The sequence below is a fragment of the Nerophis lumbriciformis genome, linkage group LG27 (assembly GCF_033978685.3).
Source record: "Nerophis lumbriciformis linkage group LG27, RoL_Nlum_v2.1, whole genome shotgun sequence".
NCBI classification, from domain to species: domain Eukaryota; kingdom Metazoa; phylum Chordata; class Actinopteri; order Syngnathiformes; family Syngnathidae; genus Nerophis; species Nerophis lumbriciformis.
In genome coordinates this window covers 20,625,461-20,645,354 of record NC_084574.2, presented here as the reverse complement: position 1 = coordinate 20,645,354, position 19,894 = coordinate 20,625,461, and the positions used below count along the sequence as shown (strand labels likewise).

Genomic DNA, 19,894 nt, shown 5'->3' with positions numbered 1-19,894 from the left:
TCAGTATAATGTAAATGAAAACTGAGTACCCCCGCCAGTGTAGTTTTTATATGGCGCTATTGAGTGAGTTGGTCTGAGAAACAAACCGCATTTCCCATAATCCCCTGAGCAACGCAGCTCAGTAAAAGATGACAGGAAACACAGAGGGTTTTACCTTCTCGGTCAAGGAAAATAAAGAGGAGAAAACGTACTGACATGCAAAATACAGTTTGCAGATATTGCAACATGAGAAACACAAGCAACATGAGAAGTCACTTAATCAATCATCACCCGGAAAAGATTGGTGCCAAAACCAAGATACAAGCCAGGCCAAACATCAATTCATGAGGCATTTAGATCAAGTTTTCCTCATGACAGAAAATGTATAATGTTATTTTAAAGACGCTTAATTGAAAGTTTTGTTAGGTTTGCTTGTTACTTGAAACACTGTTCCTTCACTGTTTTTTACATTTTGAAAATACATCTTGGAAGTAACAAATAGGATTACAACATTTGAGCATTAGGTTAGTGTTTATTATTTACAGAACCAGTAAGTGTGTTCATCCCTAACATAAGCAGCACTTATTTTTCCACACCAAGGTATTTTTTGTAAAAATCACCTTTTTTTTGACAGTACTGCATGCAATAACATCGTACCGTTGCCCTAATACCGTGATAATATCGTACCGTAAGATTCTGATATCTTTACATCCCTACAGGCCACACAAGGTGAAAATATTGACCAACAAACAAAACTCCATGGATTTTGTCTCTCATAACTGTTCTGTCATAACTGTTTGGAAAATCAGTCATTAACCAACGTGTTGGTGTTTTCCAGTGACGTGCAGCCTCACGTGCCATCATGGAAAGAAAGAAAATGTAAAAAGAAAAAAAAAAAATTAAATTGTTATATGTATCCAGTGATTATACTATAAAGTTATTTTCCATTTAACTTCACCAGTTTTAGATTATTTTTATTCAAAATTGCTGAATTTTCACATTTGCCGTTCAAATACTGAGAAGAGACTTGCGGTGATCAGCAGCCAGTTGAGGCACGTCACTGAGTTGAGCCTCACCATGGATTGCGCAATGACTCGGCTAACTGCTGGCCTGCTGTGCAGTGAGACCGTATTGCTATATGAATTGTATTATACATTTCCATAGTTTAGTTAGCTGAAGTATATAATGTACAGTGTATTTTGTCAACAACTGTATGTGTGTAACGTATTTCTTGTGCTGAGCAATCATAAAACGGCTGCAAAGACGCACTGTGTGAGGCTCGCAGTAATCCCGCCTCATGGTGGTAGAGGGCGCTAGTGATCCCAGGGATCATTTTTGCGACTACTCGGCTGCAGAATGAGTGACAACAAGCAGCAACAGTTAGCAGCGATCGTTTTTTTTTTCCTATCGCCTGGACTTTCAACATGGAGGATTACATATCTAAAATAAACTTTCAATCGAAGCAGGGGGTAATACACTTAAAGGAAGATCTCCATCGAGACAGACAGACTTTTAAAACTGAAGAAAGATAAGGAAGACTTCTATAAACAAGTTATCGATGCTTTTGTTCAGAAGGAGCGGTGCATGGACTTCATTTATAAGTAAAGGTAAGACCATAATAATTTTTTTTATTAAATGTGCTTTTTTGTGTGCTACAGTTTGTATGTGTAAAGTTCAAGTTAAGTTAAAGTACCAATGATTGTCACACACATAAGGTGTGGTGAAATTTGTCCTCTGCATTTAACCCATCCCCTTGATCACCCCCTGGGAGGTGAGGAGAGCAGTGGGCAGCAGCGGCGCCGCGCCCGGGAATCATTTTTGGTGATTTAACTCCCAATTCCAACCCTTGAAGCTGAGTGCCAAGCAGGGAAGAATGCTGGTATGAGCTTTTAAACATAACCCGTTAACTGCTGCCAATCAAATGGTGAATAAGATACTCTTTAGGGTTCATATGTTTGTAAATCTGACTGTGATGAAGTCAGTGCCTCACCAGCCATGAACCTCACCGCACATCACTGGTGTTTTCACAGTTTAATTGGCTGCTCAATGCGTCAGTTATCATTATTGTTATGATTGGTCCGTGCTATATACCTTAAGAGTGCGTCTGGTACAAACCTTTAGAAAAATATTGAATATACTATAAATCACAAAGACTTCGTGTTACGGTGTTTCGCGTTACATTTCCTAGTTTCCATAAATTACTTATAATGTACAAAAAGAGAAGGAAAAAAATAAACCACCTATCTCAATCAGAATGACATTTTAGTTAGGCTTTTAATCCGATTAAATGTGTCCAAGTGCACACAGCTAGTGACTAGGATGGAGGAAGCTGGAATCAAACCTGGAACCCTTAAGTTGCTGGCACGGCCGCTCTACCAACTGAGCCATGTTGTAAGCATCAAAGTCTCCTCTTTGCTTTCGTAGCAAGATTATCCATGGAGTATTGTATACAAATATGTGATCTATTTTTCAAGCATGCACAGGTTTTTAGAGGTTAAAGGTTAGTAGATATATGGGAACAACAAAATTGTTTACCTATAAGAGAGTTGAGTGACGAGTAAGAAGACACCCGTCGCATCTTGTCCAGGGTCTCGAAGGAGAGAATGTATTCGTCATTGTCGGGGCTTCCCAGGGTGCTGCTGGCACTACTGCTGGTGCTGAGGTTTCCAGGAGAGAACGCTGCTGGTGCACCTGGATGATGGGGACCACAAAGCAACACATGCATCACTCGGGCTTAAACATCCACAGAAATAGAAACATCTGAACACAGTTATGTCCCATTCAAACAATGTACTGTACATCAACAAAAACATCCCCAGAATCCTTCAATTTTGTGGCATGGGTTGTTTATCCCCGGGTTGTAAAAAGTTTGAACATCCCTGTATCATACTAGCCTGGTCCCGTCATAAATTGCTTAAAATACAATTTATGGAAAGATCAGACAACCACAACGTCAAAGAAGTGCAATATGTTCTGTCAAATACTTATTTTAGAAATACCAAAAAAATTCAAATAACTAATTAAATCGGTAAAACGATAATCAAATGGTCCCTAGCCCTAAATAACTATAAAAGTATATAGTACTATTGTATCTGCATTTGATCCCCTGCAGGTTTACCCCTTGCAAAGATATGAACAGTCACATTGTTATGGTTGGTTCATTGTAACAAAGAGAAATGTTGTGTACAACAACAAAAAAAAGTCTGAAAAAATAAAATTACATTCATGATTAGACTAATGGGGAATATGTATACTTAACCCCAACACAAATGTGCATACGTATTCACAGTCTTTGCAAAATACTTTGTCGATGTACTTTTGGCAGCAATTACAGCCTCAAGTCTGTTTGAGTACGATGCTACAAGCTTGGCACACCAATCTTTGGGCAGTTTCGCCCATTCCTCTTTGCAGCACCTCTCAAGCTCCATCAGGTTGGATGGGAAACACCGGTGTACAGCCATTTTTAGATCTCTCTAGAGATGTTCAAGGATTCAAGTTTAGGGTTTGACTGGGCCACTCAAGGACATTTACAGAGTTGTCCTGAAGCCATTCCTTTGATATCTTCACTGTCCTGCTGAAAGATGAACCGCCGCCCAAGTCTCAGTTCAAGAGAACCCTAAAGCAGGATTTCAGCCAGGATGTCTCTGTACATCGCTGCATTCATCGTTCCCTCTATCCTGACTAGTCTCCCAGCATGATGCTGCCACTACTATGCTTTACTGTAGGGATGGTATTGACCTGGTGATGAGCGGTGCCGGTTTTCCTCCAAACATGACGCCTGGCATTTACGCCAAAGACTTCAATCGTTGTCTCATCAGACCAGAGAATTTTGTTTCTCAAGGTATGTGCAACTTTCTAAAAAAAATGTTTTTCACATTGCTATTATGGGGGATTATGCGTACAATTTTGAGGCCAAACATGAATATATTCAATTTTAGATTAAGGCTGTGAAGTGTTGTGAACACTTTCCGGATGCACTGCATACTATGATTAAAATGACCAACAGGTGAAGATTAAAAAAAATGTGTTCCTTCAAAGAAAAATATTTTTGTAAAACAACTTTAAAAATTATAACATTTCCCATGTTGTATCTGGCAAATATGTACATAATGTTCACTGCAGCCACGTGATGACACTAAATGCTAGATTTACGGTATAGCAAAGACTCAGTTTTACATTGAATATTGTGGAGTGTTTTTTTTTCTTAATACAAGTTTTGTATTTATTTTATTTCTGCTTGTATTTCTTTTATTTGGGTTTTTGTATGTTTTTTCTTCTGTGATATGGATCCCCCTGGGTCTGAAATAAAATGACTACTACTACACTTTTAAATTGACCTACCGTATTTTTTGGACGATAAGTCGCAGTTTTTTTCATAGTTTGGCCGGGGGTGCGACTTATACTCAGGAGCGACTTATGTGTGACATTATTAACACATTAGCGTAAAATATCAAATAATATCATTTAGCTCATTCACGTAAGAGATTAGACGTATAAGATTTCATGGGATTTAGCGATTAGGAGTGACAGAGTGTTTGGTAAACGTATAGCATGTTCTATATGTTATAGTTATTTGAATGAGTCTTACCATAATATGTTACGTTAACATACCAGGCACGTTCTCAGTTGGTTATATATGCCTTATATAACGTACACTTATTCAGCCTGTTGTTCACTATTCTTTATTTATTTTAAATTGCCTTTAAAATGTCTATTCCTGGTGTTGGGTTTTATCAAATAAATGTCCCCAAAAAATGCGACTTATACTCCAGTGCGACTTATATGTTTTTTCCCTTCTATATTATGCATTTTCGGCAGGTGCGACTTATACTCTGAAAAATACGGTAATCTTCTTCATCTAAAATACAATCCTGTTTTGACTACAGGAACACATGTAAATGTTTTTGTAAATTGTCCCATAACAGCTCTGAAGTTAGTAAATGACGTACAAAAACGTGACTTTCTCAAAAACATAGTGGTCAGATAAGGTAGTTCATTTCCAAAAGCTTATTTTCTTGTCATTAAATCTCATTTTAAAGCCATTCAACAATATAAAAAAAAAATCCACTGTTTTTGATATATTTTTTAAATTAATTCAAATAAAAATAGCTATCAAGTAAAGTTAAGTTATTTTCAAATAAGTAATACAGTTGATCAATGATATTTGTGGAGTCACTTTCCCAGACCACCCACAAATAATAATAAATAAAAAAAGATGAGTAATTGAGATGTCCATAATAAAGTATCTATGATTGTCACAATAAAGCCTGGGTTGTGCTGCTGTGTCAAGGCCCCACACTTAGCTATATCCCTCGAAGCTTGACGTTGACATTATATTCTTCAAAAATTGCCATGAAAGTGATTGTTGTAATTATTAGATTTGATTTAGATACAATAACCCTACATGGAAACACAATCCAGGATCAAACGCTGATTGAACACATTTCAACTTATAACTATAGGTAGTCACCACTTTTTTTACCCCTACAAATAAAATATACAATTTTTTGGCCCCAAAATTAGCATATCTGCAGGTACGTGAATGCTGAATATGTTGGGATCCATTGTTTATTGACTACATCTCTGACATGTATTAGTATTAAAACAGCACCACTTGGTCAGTGCGAGCATTTTACCAGCATTTCATTTTAAATGGCTCGGGATTCTTGCAGGTTAAAATATTATCTTTTCAAACGTGATCGGTCGCTCCTACCCTCTTCATTGAGGTTGAGGTTCTGTAGGCTCTTGTTCAGGTTGCGGGCAGTGGTAACTGCACGGATGTTGGTGTAAGAGTTTACAGATCGCAGACGTGGGATTGCTGGGCTGTCTCTCACTGGAGTCAAGTTACCAGGCTCTGGAATGAAATGTAGAAGAATAAACAAAAGGGTAGAACGACAATACCTCACAGCTGATACGATCTGTACCCTAACAATGTGATGCATCATAATATACAGTACTGGCCAACAGCTTGGACACACCTCCTCATTCAATGGGTTTTATTTATTTTCATGACTATTTACATTGTAGATTGTAACTGAAGGCATCAAAACTATGAATGAACAAATGTGGAGTTATGTACTTAAAAAAAAAAGGTGAAATAACTGAAAACATGTTTTATATTTGAGTTTCTTCAAAATAGCCACCCTTTGCTCTGATTACTGCTTTACACACTCTTGGCATTCTCTCGATGAGCTTCAAGAGGTAGTCACCTGAAATGTTTTTTTACTTCACAGGTGTGCCTTATCAGGCTTGATTAGAGGAATTTCTTGCTTTATCAATGGGGTTGGGACCATCAGTTGAGTTGTACACTGCAAAAAGATCAGTGTTCAAAAACAAGAAAAAATAAAATAAAATAAGGGTATTTTATTTGAACTAAGCAAAATTATCTGCTAATAGAACAAGAACATTTGGCTTGTCGAGACTTTCCAAAACAAGTACAATTAGCTAACCTCAATGAACCCAAATATACCTTAAAATAATTATATTCTTACTAATAACAACTGTACTACTATACGAGTACGTCTTTTCCATTGTTTCATTGAAAATAAAACAGCAAAGTCCATTTGGCTGTCATTTGTTTTAATCCATCCATTTTCTACCGCTTGTCCCTTTCGGGGTGGCGGGGGGTCGCTGAAGCCTATCTCAGCTGCATTCGGGCGGAAGGTGTATGAGACACAATTGTGTTAAAGTCATGATTTTTTTTTTCATGTTTGAAATAAGAAATTATTACTTTAAAAAAGTAGTTTTACACTTGTGAGTGTTGATGACAGCTTTGCAACAGTTGATATTCTAGTTTCAATTATGTTTTACTCAATATAGCTCATAAAATCTCAGCAACAAGCTGTAATATCTAACTGAGATCATTTAGGACCAAAACCCTTAAAACAAGTAAAACACTCTAACATAAAATCTGCTTAGTGAGAAGAATTATCTTACCAGACAGAAAATAAGCAAATATCACCCTTATTTGAGATATTTAATCTTACTTAGATTTCAGTTTTTGCAGTGTGAATGAGAAGGTGTGTCCAAACTTTTGGCCCAAAATGGCAGTATGTCAGAAAATCTAGCTCATTTCCAAAAGCTTATTTTGGATCCAATTAATATTTCTAGGAGTGGAAAAGTTCGACATAATCAGTTTAACACATAACTCGGTTTTAAAGTCAAACTGCTTTTAAAACGAAAACTAAACATAAAAAAGGTGTTTCTCTACTACAATTCTAAACATGAATAAAATACAAATATTGGTGTAGCATACAGAGAACTTAAAGGATGGTGAGGTCAATTACCTACATACATTTTGCACATTAAAGATACTAAAACTAATCCAATGTAGGTCAATATATGCTAAACTATCCGAACCAAACATAGCTTAGTGTTACAGCTGACAATGCAAACAAGTGTAATATCTAATAGTATAGCTTATTAATAATTTATTTTTACAATATGCTAAGGGCGAATAAAAAACTAGCTGTGGAAAAAATTGTCATCCAGGATATCCCTGATTTAAAAAGGGTTCTTTTTTAGGAAACAACTTAAACTGTTTGAACACTTGCTTCTGTGCACATTCCCTGGTGGGGCTTGTGGAGAATGTACACTTCATATTGTTCACTGTTAATGTTTACTGCGTGAGAAATCTGCACGCTGCTAAACCGCATCAAACCAAAAAATCTTACTAAAGATCAGAATATTCTGCTTGACTCCCACCCAAAAATGAGAAAACATTGATGATGCAGTGCAGTTTTACACAGCAAAATCATATGAATGATAAATGTATGTATTTTATCGTGCCCGGATGCCCATAAATGCTAAATCCAATGCACTTTTAAGAGCCACACTACAAAGATATAGTGAACATGTCACTGTGTGAATGTCACAAAGGTTGACTGAACCGGTGTGTGACTGGTGGGTACCTGCTGTGTTGGCTGGTGACGGCACCGTGTAGTTCTTCTCCTCTTCTATGAACTGAAGGGCAACAGTACAGAAATTGCTTTCGTACTGGACCACCAGATGACTCAGTGCTACCACCAACTCCTGTCAAACATAAAGATACAACATACAGTGGGGCAATAAGTATTTGATTCCTATCCGTTTTGTCATTTAACATCAATTAACATTGATGTTCATCAACATTTAACATTGTCACGTTATCGATGGGAAAATTAATTTTTATACAATATGATTTGCTTGAGCGGCTAGGAGACACAAAGAGTAACAAGCGGTAGAAAATGGATTAGAAATAAAAGATATAAAAAAATAAATAAATAAAATAAATTACTTGGGACTTCCTGTGGGCCGGATTTTGGATGCTGGGGGGCCGGATCCGGCCCGCGGGCCGTAGTTTGGGGACCCCTGCTCTAAGGTTATATTTGTCCTCTTTTGTTGAGAAGAATTGTTGTACATTCTTGGGGAGCAGGTTATAGTTTGCTTTGTGCATCATTTTAGCTGTTTGCAAATGCACCAAATAGTTGAATTTCCAATATTTTTGATTCAATAAATAAAGAGTTTGTATGTTCTCTATATCTAACATTATGTATTATTTTAACTGATTCTTTTTGTAACACTGTTAGCACACATTTGTAGTTGTTTCCCCATATTTATACATAATAACTCAGATATGTAACACGAGCGATTAGTAAAGAACATGAAGTGATTTTCGGTGCAGAACATATTTTGCTGTATTTATTATTGAAGTGTTTCTTGCTACTTTATGATGTACTTTTTTTTACATGAGGTTTCCAGTTCATTTTATCATCTATTATTACACCCAAAAATGTGTTTTCTTTTACTTTTTCAATATCTACTCCGTCTATTTGTATTTGTGTTTGACTTTCTCTTCTACTGTTACCAAATATCATTATTTTAGTCTTACTGAGATTCAAAGATAGTCTGTTTTTGTCAAACCATAATTTTAATTTGTTCATTTCTTCTGTTATTAGCTTTTGTGTGTTCTCTCAAATATGTATTTGATCGCCTACCAAACAACAAGCATTCGGACTCCAAAAGATATTTTAGGAAAATACTCCTAATCTCAACAAATTATGAAAGCAGCATTTGCCATTGGAACGTCTTCACCACCCTGGATAAGACCAAAGAGCAGTCAAAGGAGCTCAGGTAAAGAATTGTAGACCTAAACAAGACTGGAATAGACTACAACAGTGATGAATGGAGATTATCTGAGGCAGGGTACGTTATGGACAAGTTACCACCTCATTCATGAATGGAAAAGATACACAATATCAGCCGATCAAAAAAGATTTCACGTGGTCGAGTAAGAATGATAGTGAGAAAGGTAAGGAGCAGCCGAGACATTACAAAGTTGGGTAAGTCAAGCGAGTTTGGAACACAGTCAGCATGACAAATATTAGCAACCAACACGCTTTGTTGTGAAGGACGAAGATCCTGCAGTGGCTGCAAGTTCCCCCTGCTCAGGAAGACACACAAACATTGTGCAGTCGAGTTGAGTGCTCCACTAATCGACTTGAAGTGCCTGAATGACGTTTTGAGCCTGATGTCGACACGTCGCTAATCACGTGATTTTGGCAGTACACATTTTATTTTGCAGTGAAGTGGGCAAAGTAACCACCCTAGGATTCTACTGGGTGAATTTGCTTCGCAGCTGTGCTGAGAGTTTTCTACGTGTGTGGTCCGCCAACACTGACCGGATGCGTGCGGAGCGTGGCACGCCTCCACCAAACAGTAGGAGTAAGAACACTGTCAAGTTCTCGCAGCGATATGGCGCATATCCGCACAAGACACTTGGTATGTGGGATGAATTAAACAACAAGCAGCCAGAAGTCCAACTGGAGAAGAAGAAGAGGGTGGACTTGCTTGGACTAGTATTTTTTTTTACTTATTTGGTCCTTTCACAAAGGTAATTAACCCATTATTAATCACAAAGCGTTTTGTTCTGAAAATCAACCGGCTATATTTTGTGTATGTGTTGTACAAAACCCAAAACCAGTGAAGTTGGCACGTTGTGTAAATGGCAATTAATAACAGAATACAATGATTTGCAAATCCTTTTCAACTTATATTCAATTGAATAGACTGCAAAGACAAGATACTTAATGTTCAAACTGGTGAACTTTGTTATTTTTTGCAAATATTAGCTCGTTTAGACTTTGATGCCTGCAACATGTTTCAAAAAAGCTGGCACACGTGGCAAAAAAGACTGAGAAAGTTGAGGAATGCTCATCAAACACTTATTTGGGACATCCCACAGGTGAACAGGCTAATTGGGTACAAGTGGATGCCATGTTAGGGCATAAAAGCAGCTTCCATGAAATGCTCAGTCATTCACAAACAAGAATGGGGCGAGGGTCACCACTTTGTGAACAAATGCGTGAGCAAATTGTCCAACAGTTTAAGAACAACATTTCTCAACCAGCTATTGCAAGGAATTTAGGAAATTCACCATCTACGGTCCGTAATATCATCAAAAGGTTCAGAGAATCTGGAGAAATCACTGCATGTAAGCGGCAATACCGTGACCTTCGATCCCTCAGGCGGTGCTGCATCAAAAACCAACATCAATGTGTAAAGGATATCACCACATGGGCTCAGGAACACTTCAGAAAACAACTGTCAGTAACCACAGTTGGTCGCTACATCTGTAAGTGCAAGTTAAAACTCTACTATGCAAAGCGAAAGCCATTTATCAACAACACCAAGAAACGCCGGCGGCTTCGCTGGGCCCGAGCTCATCTAAGATGGACTGATGCAAAGTAGAAAAGTATTCTGTGGTCTGACAAGTCCACATTTCAAATTGTTTTTGGAAACTGTGGACGTCGTGTCCTCTGGACCAAAGAGGATAAGAACCATCCGGATTGTTATAGGCGCAAAGTTGAAAACCCAGCATCTGTGATGGTATGGGGGTTTATTAGTGCCCAAGGCATGGGTAACTTACACATCTGTGAAGGCACCATTAATGCTGAAAGGCACACACAGGTCTTGGAGCAACATATGTTGCCATCCAAGCAACGCTATGATGGACGCCCCTGCTTATTTCTAAGTTAATGATTATTTGCAAAAAAAAACACACAAAAAAACATTGCTCAGTTCGAACATTAAACATCTTGTCTTTGCAGTCTATTCAATTGAATATAAGTTGAAAAGGATTTGCAAATCATTGTATTCTGTTTTTATTTACACATTACACAACGTGCCAACTTCACTGGTTTTGGGTTTTCTATTTTTGGAGTGGACGAGCCAGTCTCTGGACCTCTGTTGGGGGAGCTGAAACCACCAGAGATGAGGACAACCCTGCTCCTTAAGTAGCAGAAACATTTTACCTCTGTGCTTGAGTTTGAAAAGGAAATACGTTTTTTGTTTTTTTTTTACCGGTACTTATCAATGACTCATATGTATGAATGAAAGCACGCTTTTAATATATGTATGTGATACAATTAGTGTAACTTCGGGATTGAAATATATTAAAAGGTCAACTATAACCACGTATTTGACAGCTTTTCCTTTCAAGTCTGATAAAAAAAATAAAAAAGTGTATAGCAACCTTGCGGACCACGGGACTGCCATCGTTGATGAGCTGGGCAAGCATCATGGCCACATTGTGGTCGATGGTGGTGGAGTGGTCCGTCCTCTCAGCAGAGTTTCCCACAAATGTACCGAGAGCAAAGACAGCTGCACACCTCACCTGTAGCAACATATTGATTCACAGCCCTCATGTCACACTCCCCTGGCCTCAGCCGTGTTAACGTTAGAAACACCAAGTTAAAACCTCCTGAGAGCCTTGCTAGAAAAAGACAGCAATTCAATAAGGTGTGTGCATGTGCAAGGTCTACATATATGATCTGGGCATGAGAGTAAAGAGGAGACTGAAGGTTACTAGAGTGTGAAAATGTACATATATTTACTACTGTATAAGAGTAAATAAACCTGCTTATTCGGAAGAATTTTGCTGAGTTTGTCACATTAGTGGGTTTTTTAATATAAATATACAGTACAGGCCAAAAGTTTGGATACACCTTCTCATTCAATGCGTTTTCTTTATTTTCATGACTATTTACATTGTAGATTGTCACTGAAGGCATCAAAACTATGAATGAACACATGTGGAGTTATGTACTTAACAAAAAAAAGTTAAATAACTGAAAACATGTTTTATATTCTAGTTTTTTCAAAATAGCCACACTTTGCTCTGATTACTGTTTTACACACTCTTGGCATTCTCTTGATGAGCTTCAAGCACACAGTGAAAACTGTTTCAGAAGCAGAAGCTCATCGAGAGAATGCCAAGATTGTGCGAACAAGTAATCAGAGCAAAGGGTGGCTATTTTGAAAAAACTACAATATAAAAAATGTTTTCAGTTATTTCACATTTTTTTGTTAAGTACATAACTCCACATGTGTTCATTCATAGTTTTGATGCCTTCAGTGACAATCTACAATGTAAATAGTCATGAAAATAAAGAAAAGCCATTGAATGAGAAGGTGTGTCCAAACTTGGCCTGTACTGTACATTGTTTTTCTAAAAATGTCAATGTTTAGCTGACATTTTTCCAGTTATGTTGATGTATAAAGCATGTGTATAAGCAAACATTTACTCAGAAAGTTACTTTTTTTTTAACAGAATAATATGTACCGTATTTTCGGAGTATAAGTCGCACGTGCCGAAAATGCATAATAAAGAAGGAAAAAAACATATATAAGTCACACTGGAGCCCGGACAAACTATGAAAAAAAACTGCGACTTATAGTTCGAAAAATACGGTATGTGTTCCACTTCAACTCGCCTCAGTCATTTTTTCAATGGTTTATCAAAATGTAGTGTAGTCTGGAATCGACACCCTGGATGACATTTTCCATGAGAAAATACATTTACAATCTGATGAATGGTCAGTGGTCACAAATGTTGTTTTTGTTTTATTTGAGAGTAGGGTTTGTTTAGGCAACAAAAGGACACCTCATTAGACAAACACTTCAATGGGCAAATAAGGAAAACAAGTAAGCAGGCAGAGTACAGCATATGTCATGAATAATTTCACAAGACAAAACACTAATGTGACAGATTTAACACTGTTTAAAAGCACTTAGCCCTTCCAAAAGCATGTAGACCTTGTAGTGTACTTGCAAATATATTTATTTTTATATATGTTTTTTTGTAGCAAACTTTTCAAGACCTGGCAAGGTTTATGAGGTTAAAGTTAAAAACACTTTTGTATTTTAGACTTTATAACTAAAATGTGTATAAGCAAAAACAAGTATTTTGTAAGTGTGAATATTTTCAAATACCCTCTTTTTTCCCAAACCTAAATAAGAAGTAAGGACATTTCCTGCATTTGCAAAGGTATGAGCCCCATTATGATCTCCTACCTCAGGGATTGGATCAGATAACAAAATGTAGAGTTTCTCGTGCGCACTATCCCGAACTCCACACCATCGGGCCGGGTCAAAGTTCTGCCAGATGCGTCCCAGGCATATGGCAACCCACTGGCGTAGAAGGGGATGGGGGTCCGAAAGCTGTTCCAGGCAGTTTGCTATTAAGTTGCCCTGCAGACAGGCCTCCTGGCGGAAGGAAGGAAGGACACATGCTGATCAGTCGATGGAAATAGTCAACATCAAGCAGACTGCCAGGCGTGGACTCTTTCAACTCATGAGCCAAAAAATCAATACTAACCTCTGGCCTCGCGCTACAATTTAGTCACTTCAACCCAGCTCATTCCACTGTCAAATAAAGCTAATTGCTTGAATAAGACGAGCAAACAAAAATCCTTTTTCAAAATCCTTTACAACCTTTAAGAAGGTAAAGTGCATCTGGAAAGTAGTCACAGCGCTTCACTTTTTCCACATTTTGTTATGTTACAGCAGGCCTGGGCAATTATTTTGACTCGAGGGGCCAAATTTACAGAAAAATATGTGTCTGGGGGCCGGTATATCTATCTATCTATCTATCTATCTATCTATCTATCTATCTATCTGTGTGTGTGTGTATATATATATATATATATATATATATATATATATATATATATATATATATATATATATATATTATCTTTGTAAGCTGCAAGCTGTGAAAATCTGCTGTACACTAATATAAAACCTCACAATAATGTCTGATTGAATGCTAAAAACGTTATGACAGACCGCCTTAAAAAACGGAAATTCATTTAATTTTTTTTTACTGAATGAGACACCCAAAATGTACATGAAAATAAAGAATGTGGGATTTACAATCTTAACTATGAACGATAAAACACTGAATATTGACAATATATGAACGTCACACCAAAACACAGCGAAATATGAATGTGAAGGGTAAAAATACAACCCACCTACAATCTAATACATCTGATAAATCACTTAGCTTTACAACTTTGTTGTAAAAATCTTCTTTCGCGTCTGTCCCTGACACCCGCATTTCTGGCTGGCCGCTCTGGAAACACTCTGTGGAAACACTCCCCACCCACACTGCTTGGTGCCTCGTCTGAGCTGCTGTGACTTAGATTACCATAGTAACTAATTAGATGACCATAGTAACTAATTAGATGACCATAGTAACTAATTACATTACCATAGTAACTAGTATATGAGGCAAAAGCACAGATTCCAACCACTGAAATAATTTGTATAGTTCAAGACTTTCGGTCATTTGAAAACATCACTGCATATCATACACTTTACATCTTAAAGATCTAAAAAATTATTTGGGAATGTTCTTAAACTGTTCGACAATTTGCCCACGCATTTGTTCACAAAGTGGTGACCCTCACCCCATCCTTGTTTGTGAATGACTAAGCATTTCATGGAAGCTGCTTTTATACCCAACCATGGCACCCACCTGTTCCCAATTAGCCTGTTCACCTGTGGGATGTTCCAAATAAGTGTTTCATGAGCACTCCTCAACTTTCTCAGTCTTTTTGCCACTTGTGCCAGCTTTTTTGAAACATGATGCAGGCATCAAATTTCAAATGAGCTAATATTTGCCAAAAATAACAAAGTTTACTAGTTGGAACATTAAATATCTTGTCTTTGCAGTCAAATCAATTGAATATAAGTTGAAAAGGATTTGCAAATCATGGTTGTCTGTTTTTATTTACCATTTACACAACGTGCCAACTTCACTGGTTTTGGGTTTTGTAGATTAAAATCATCATAGGTCACCTCGGAACAAGACATGTTTACATTTGCACAATTGTGTCCGAAAAGAAGAAAGCGCTTAAATCTTACTGCTTTTATACAACCTCACTGATAGTTTACTCACTTGCAGTATTAAAGCAAATACATTTCTGGTGACGTATTAGTATTAATTCTCCCTTCCTAATGTAATGCGTTTCGTATAATTTGTGTGTTATTCCATCATGGTGCCTCCCAGCTGAACGCCGATATTAAGATTCAGTGATCAGTGACGATGCCATCATGAATGCAGTTGTTGGCGGGAAGGAGGAAGAATAATGGAGATGTGAAGCAGGCAGAGAGTCCATTGGTTATGCTGGATATCATCTGTTATTAAAGGGGAGAAGTAGAGGCATTGAGTAAACACTAATATGGAGAATGTGTTTCTGAGCATGTGCTCGCATCGTCTAAAGTGTTATATTTATAGTTAAGTTCTCAAAGACAGGTTTTGAAAGTTGATTAAGGATACAAGTCATTAGGGAGAAGAATGACAGAAAAACCACAGCAGAGAGCAAAAGACAGTGAAATTATTTTATCGTGAAATTGTTTGTATTCCTTCAGGTGGCTTCTTACCGAAAGTGAAAAACAGTGTTGTTCAACCAAGCCAGGATGGCTGTTGTGCAGCAAGCAGCACGCAAACTACACCATATTGCCAAAAGTATTTAGCCACCCATCCAAATGATGAGAATCAGGTGTCCTAATCACTTGGCCCGGCCACAGGTGTATAAAATCAAGCACTTAGGCATGGAGACTGTTTCTACAAACATTTGTGAAAGAATGGGCCGCTCTCAGTTATTTCCAGCGTGGAACTGTCATAGGATGCCACTTGTGCAACAAATCCAGTCCTCGCTCCTAAATATTCCAAAGTCAACTGTCGGCTTTGTTATACGAAAATGGAAGAGTTTGGGAACAACAGCAAGTCAGCCAGGAAGTGGTAGGCCACGTAAACTGACAGAGAGGGGTCAGCGGATGCTGTAGCGCATAGTGCAAAAACTTTCTGCACAGTTAGTTGCTACAGAGCTCCAAACTTCATGTGACCTTCCAATTAGCCCACGTACAGTACGCAGAGAGCTTCATGGAATGGGTTTCCATGGCCGAGCAGCTGCATCTAAGCCATACATCACCAAGTCCAATGCAAAGCGTGGGATTTCACTGGTGTAAAGCACGTCGCCACTGGACTCTAGAGCAGTGGAGACGCCTTCTCTAGAGTGATGAATCACGCTTTTCCATCTGGCAATCTGATGGACCAGTCTGGGTTTGGAGGTTGCCGGGAGAACAGTACATTTCAGACTGCATTGTGCCGAGTGGGAAATTTAGTGGAGGAGGAATTAAAGTATGAGGTTGTTTTTCAGGAGTTGGGCTTAGCTCCTTAGTTCCAGTGAAAGGAACTTTTAATGCTCCAGGATACCAAAACATTTTGGACAATTCCATGCTCCCAACCTTGTGGGAACAGTTTGGAGCGGGCCCCTTCCTCTTCCAACATGACTGTGCACCAGTCCGCAAAGCAAGGTTCATAAATACATGTATGACAGAGTCTGATGTGGATGACCTGGACTGGCCTGCACAGAGTCCTGACCTCAACCCTATAAAACGCCTTTGGGATGAATTAGAATGGAGACTGAGAGCCGGGCCTTCTCGACCAACATCAGGTGTGACCTCACCAGCGTACTTTTGGAAGAATGGTGGAAAATTCCTATAAACACACTCCGCAACCTTGTGGACAGCCTTCCCAGAAGAGTTGAAGCTGTAATAGCTGCAAAAGGTGGACCAACATCATATTGAACCCTATGGGTTAGGAATGGGATGGCACTTCAAATTCATATGTGAGTCAAGGCAGGTGACCAAATACTTTTGGCAATATAGTGTATCTTAGTACGCATTTTAAATGCTGCCTCTGGTAAAAGCTTAACACGTTTAGGTTTCCACTCACATTTGCTTTCTTTTATCTAGAAACGCCGAATTGGTGCTTTACGAAACACTTGTAGCAAAAAAGTGTTTTAAAAACTCTTAAAGACAAAATACAAATACAAATATAATTGTAAATTGTTCTGGAAATTACGATAGGTAAACAGTGTGGATTATGTCGATGTGTAATTGCAGAAACGCCTTCTTGGACTGCACGTGCTGCATGGCCTTGACATGATGTGGACGTGTATTTTCTTTAAGGTATTTGTTTCTTTGCAATAAAGTTGTCACGGTTGGTTTGTCTTAATCAGGGCTTTTCAAAAACTAACACTGCAGGTTTCTTTCCAAGGGGCCCAAAAATTGCCACGCTCTACTGCAGGGATGTCAAACATGCGGCCTGCGGGCCAGGTTCAATCCGGCCCACGAGGTGAGTTTACTAAGTGTAAAATTGAGCTGCATTTTTAAATTAAATAAACTGCTGTTCTAAAAGTGTCCATTAGATGTCGCAATAGCAATTCTGTTAGGCAAGCAAATAATTTATATCGGGGCGATCAAGTATACCAAGCAAGAGGTACACGGTAAAGCGGGGCTGCGACTCCTCCCCCTCTACCCAATGTAAAACAAACAGGAGTAAAATAAACAATCGGTAACCCCACTTAAAATGCTGCATGAGACTCTGCACATTGATATAGTTCTGTGGAAATGATTGTCTACTGTGCAAATTTAAAGAAACATACATAGAAGCATTTTTATTTATGTTTCATTTGTTTTTGTTCAATCATAGATGGGCTGTGACTTAAAAGTTTATAAATTGGTTTGTAGAAACACAAAGATTACCGTAAGTCTAATTTCATTGCGTTCTTCATGGTGTTTTTGAAACTGCGCCAATTTTTTTCCTCAGACTTTTTAACTAACTTGAAGTGTTTTGTCAAGAGGATTATTTGTGATATGTATATTTTCAGAATGTCCTTGTTCTATTTTGGGCCGGAGTTAAACAAAGAAAACAATCTTAAATTGTCGTAGTTGTATTTTTAAGCTGTTATGCCATGATTTTACCCGTCCGGCCCACGTGGGAATAGATTTTCCTCCATGTGGCCACTGAGCTAAAATGAGTTTGACACCCCTGCTCTACTTGGCTGTCAAACCTCCAAATTAGAATTCTACCCATTTGAAAAAAAAAATGTAATTGACAAAATAAAATTTCTTGTTTTGTGAAAACAATGGCAAAAATATGCTGTTTAACATATCATTTACCATGAAATATACTTGAAAATGTAGCCAATATTTTTTTAAACATGTCTAGGATTTTATCATCTTATACGTTTGAACTTATCTTCTGACAATGCATTGAAGGTGATAATTCAAACCTTTTAATATTCTTCAGTATGAAGAGGGACTTGAAGAGGGACTTTGTTGACCTCTATTTACCCACCAGTGGGCACCGAACTTGCTGTCATGTAAGTTAAGTTAAAGTTAAAGTACCCATGATTGTCTCCCACACACACACACACACACACACACACACACACACACACACACACACACACACACACACACACACACACACTAGGTGTAGCGAAATTATTCTCTGCATTTGACCCATCACTCTTGATCACCCCCTGGGAGGTGAGGGGAGCAGTGAGCAGCAGCAGTGGCCGCGCTCTGGAATCATTTTTGGTGATTTAACCCCCAATTCCAACCCCTGATGCTGAGTGCCAAGCAGGGAGGTAATGGGTACCATTTTTATATTCTTTGGTATGACTCGGCCGGGGTTCGAACTCACGACCGGGAAAGTCTAAATGGTGAGCTAAAGGAGTGACTAATATTTTCAATGACCTTTTTCGGTCAAGCAACACCAGTCTATCTATAACCTCCTTGAAGTGCCACATACTTTGAAACACCGGGGCTAAAGAATAAAGAAACACTTAGCAAACCAAGAAGTGTAGTTTTGTGTGCTAGTATGGCACTCTACAGAACAGAAGAAAACAAGTTAAGAAAAGATAAAAATTTCAAGCAATTTTTTGTCACAGATTAATTACAAACCCCGTTTCCATATGAGTTGGGAAATTGTGTTAGATGTAAATATAAACGGAATACAATGATTTGCAAATCCCTTTCAACCCATATTCAATTGAATGCACTAAAAGACAAGATATTTGATGTTCAAACTCATAAACTTTATTTATTTTTTTGCAAATAATAATTAACTTAGAATTTCATGGCTGCAGTAGTTGGAAAAGGGCATGTTCACCACTGTGTTACATGGCCTTTCCTTTTAACAACACTCAGTAAACGTTTGGGAACTGAGGAGACACATTTTTTAAGCTTCTCAGGTGGAATTCTTTCCCATTCTTGCTTGATGTACAGCTTAAGTTGTTCAACAGTCCGGGGTCTCCGTTGTGGTATTTTACGCTTCATAATGCGCCACACATTTTCAATGGGAGACAGGTCTGGACTACAGGCAGGCCAGTCTAGTACCCGCACTCTTTTACTATGAAGCCATGTTGATGTAACATGTGGCTTGGCATTGTCTTGCTGAAATAAGCAGGGGCGTCCATGGTAACGTTGCTTGGATGGCAACATATGTTGCTCCAAAACCTCTATGTACCTTTCAGCATTAACGGCGTCTTCACAGATGTGCAAGTTACCCATGTCTTGGGCACTAATACACCCCCATACCATCACAGATGCTGGCTTTTCAACTTTGCGCCTATAACAATCCGGATGGTTATTTTCCCCTTTGGTCCGGAGGACACGACGTCCACAGTTTCCAAAAACAATTTGAAATGTGGACTCGTCAGACCACAGAACACTTTTCCACTTTGCATCAGTCCATCTTAGATGGGCTCGGGCCCAGCAAAGCCGACGGCGTTTC

General features: G+C 38.3%; 1 protein-coding gene across 6 annotated transcripts in view; it reads right to left on the bottom strand.

Annotated features, from left to right (window-relative positions):
* rptor (regulatory associated protein of MTOR, complex 1) overlaps positions 1-19,894 on the bottom strand; it is a 442,693-nt gene that overhangs the window by 145,559 nt on the left and 277,240 nt on the right. For all 6 annotated transcript variants that reach the window (XR_009818028.1, XR_009818029.1, XM_061988411.1 and 3 more), the window contains exons 17-21: positions 13,312-13,503; positions 11,492-11,632; positions 7,890-8,010; positions 5,693-5,833; positions 2,515-2,670 (exon numbers count right to left, since the gene is read on the bottom strand). Coding sequence is in view for 4 of the 6 variants with exons in the window: in XM_061988411.1 (XP_061844395.1) it covers positions 2,515-2,670; positions 5,693-5,833; positions 7,890-8,010; positions 11,492-11,632; positions 13,312-13,503 (751 nt within the window). In the remaining 2 variants the exon portion in view is untranslated. The remainder of the gene's footprint in view (positions 1-2,514; positions 2,671-5,692; positions 5,834-7,889; positions 8,011-11,491; positions 11,633-13,311; positions 13,504-19,894) is intronic.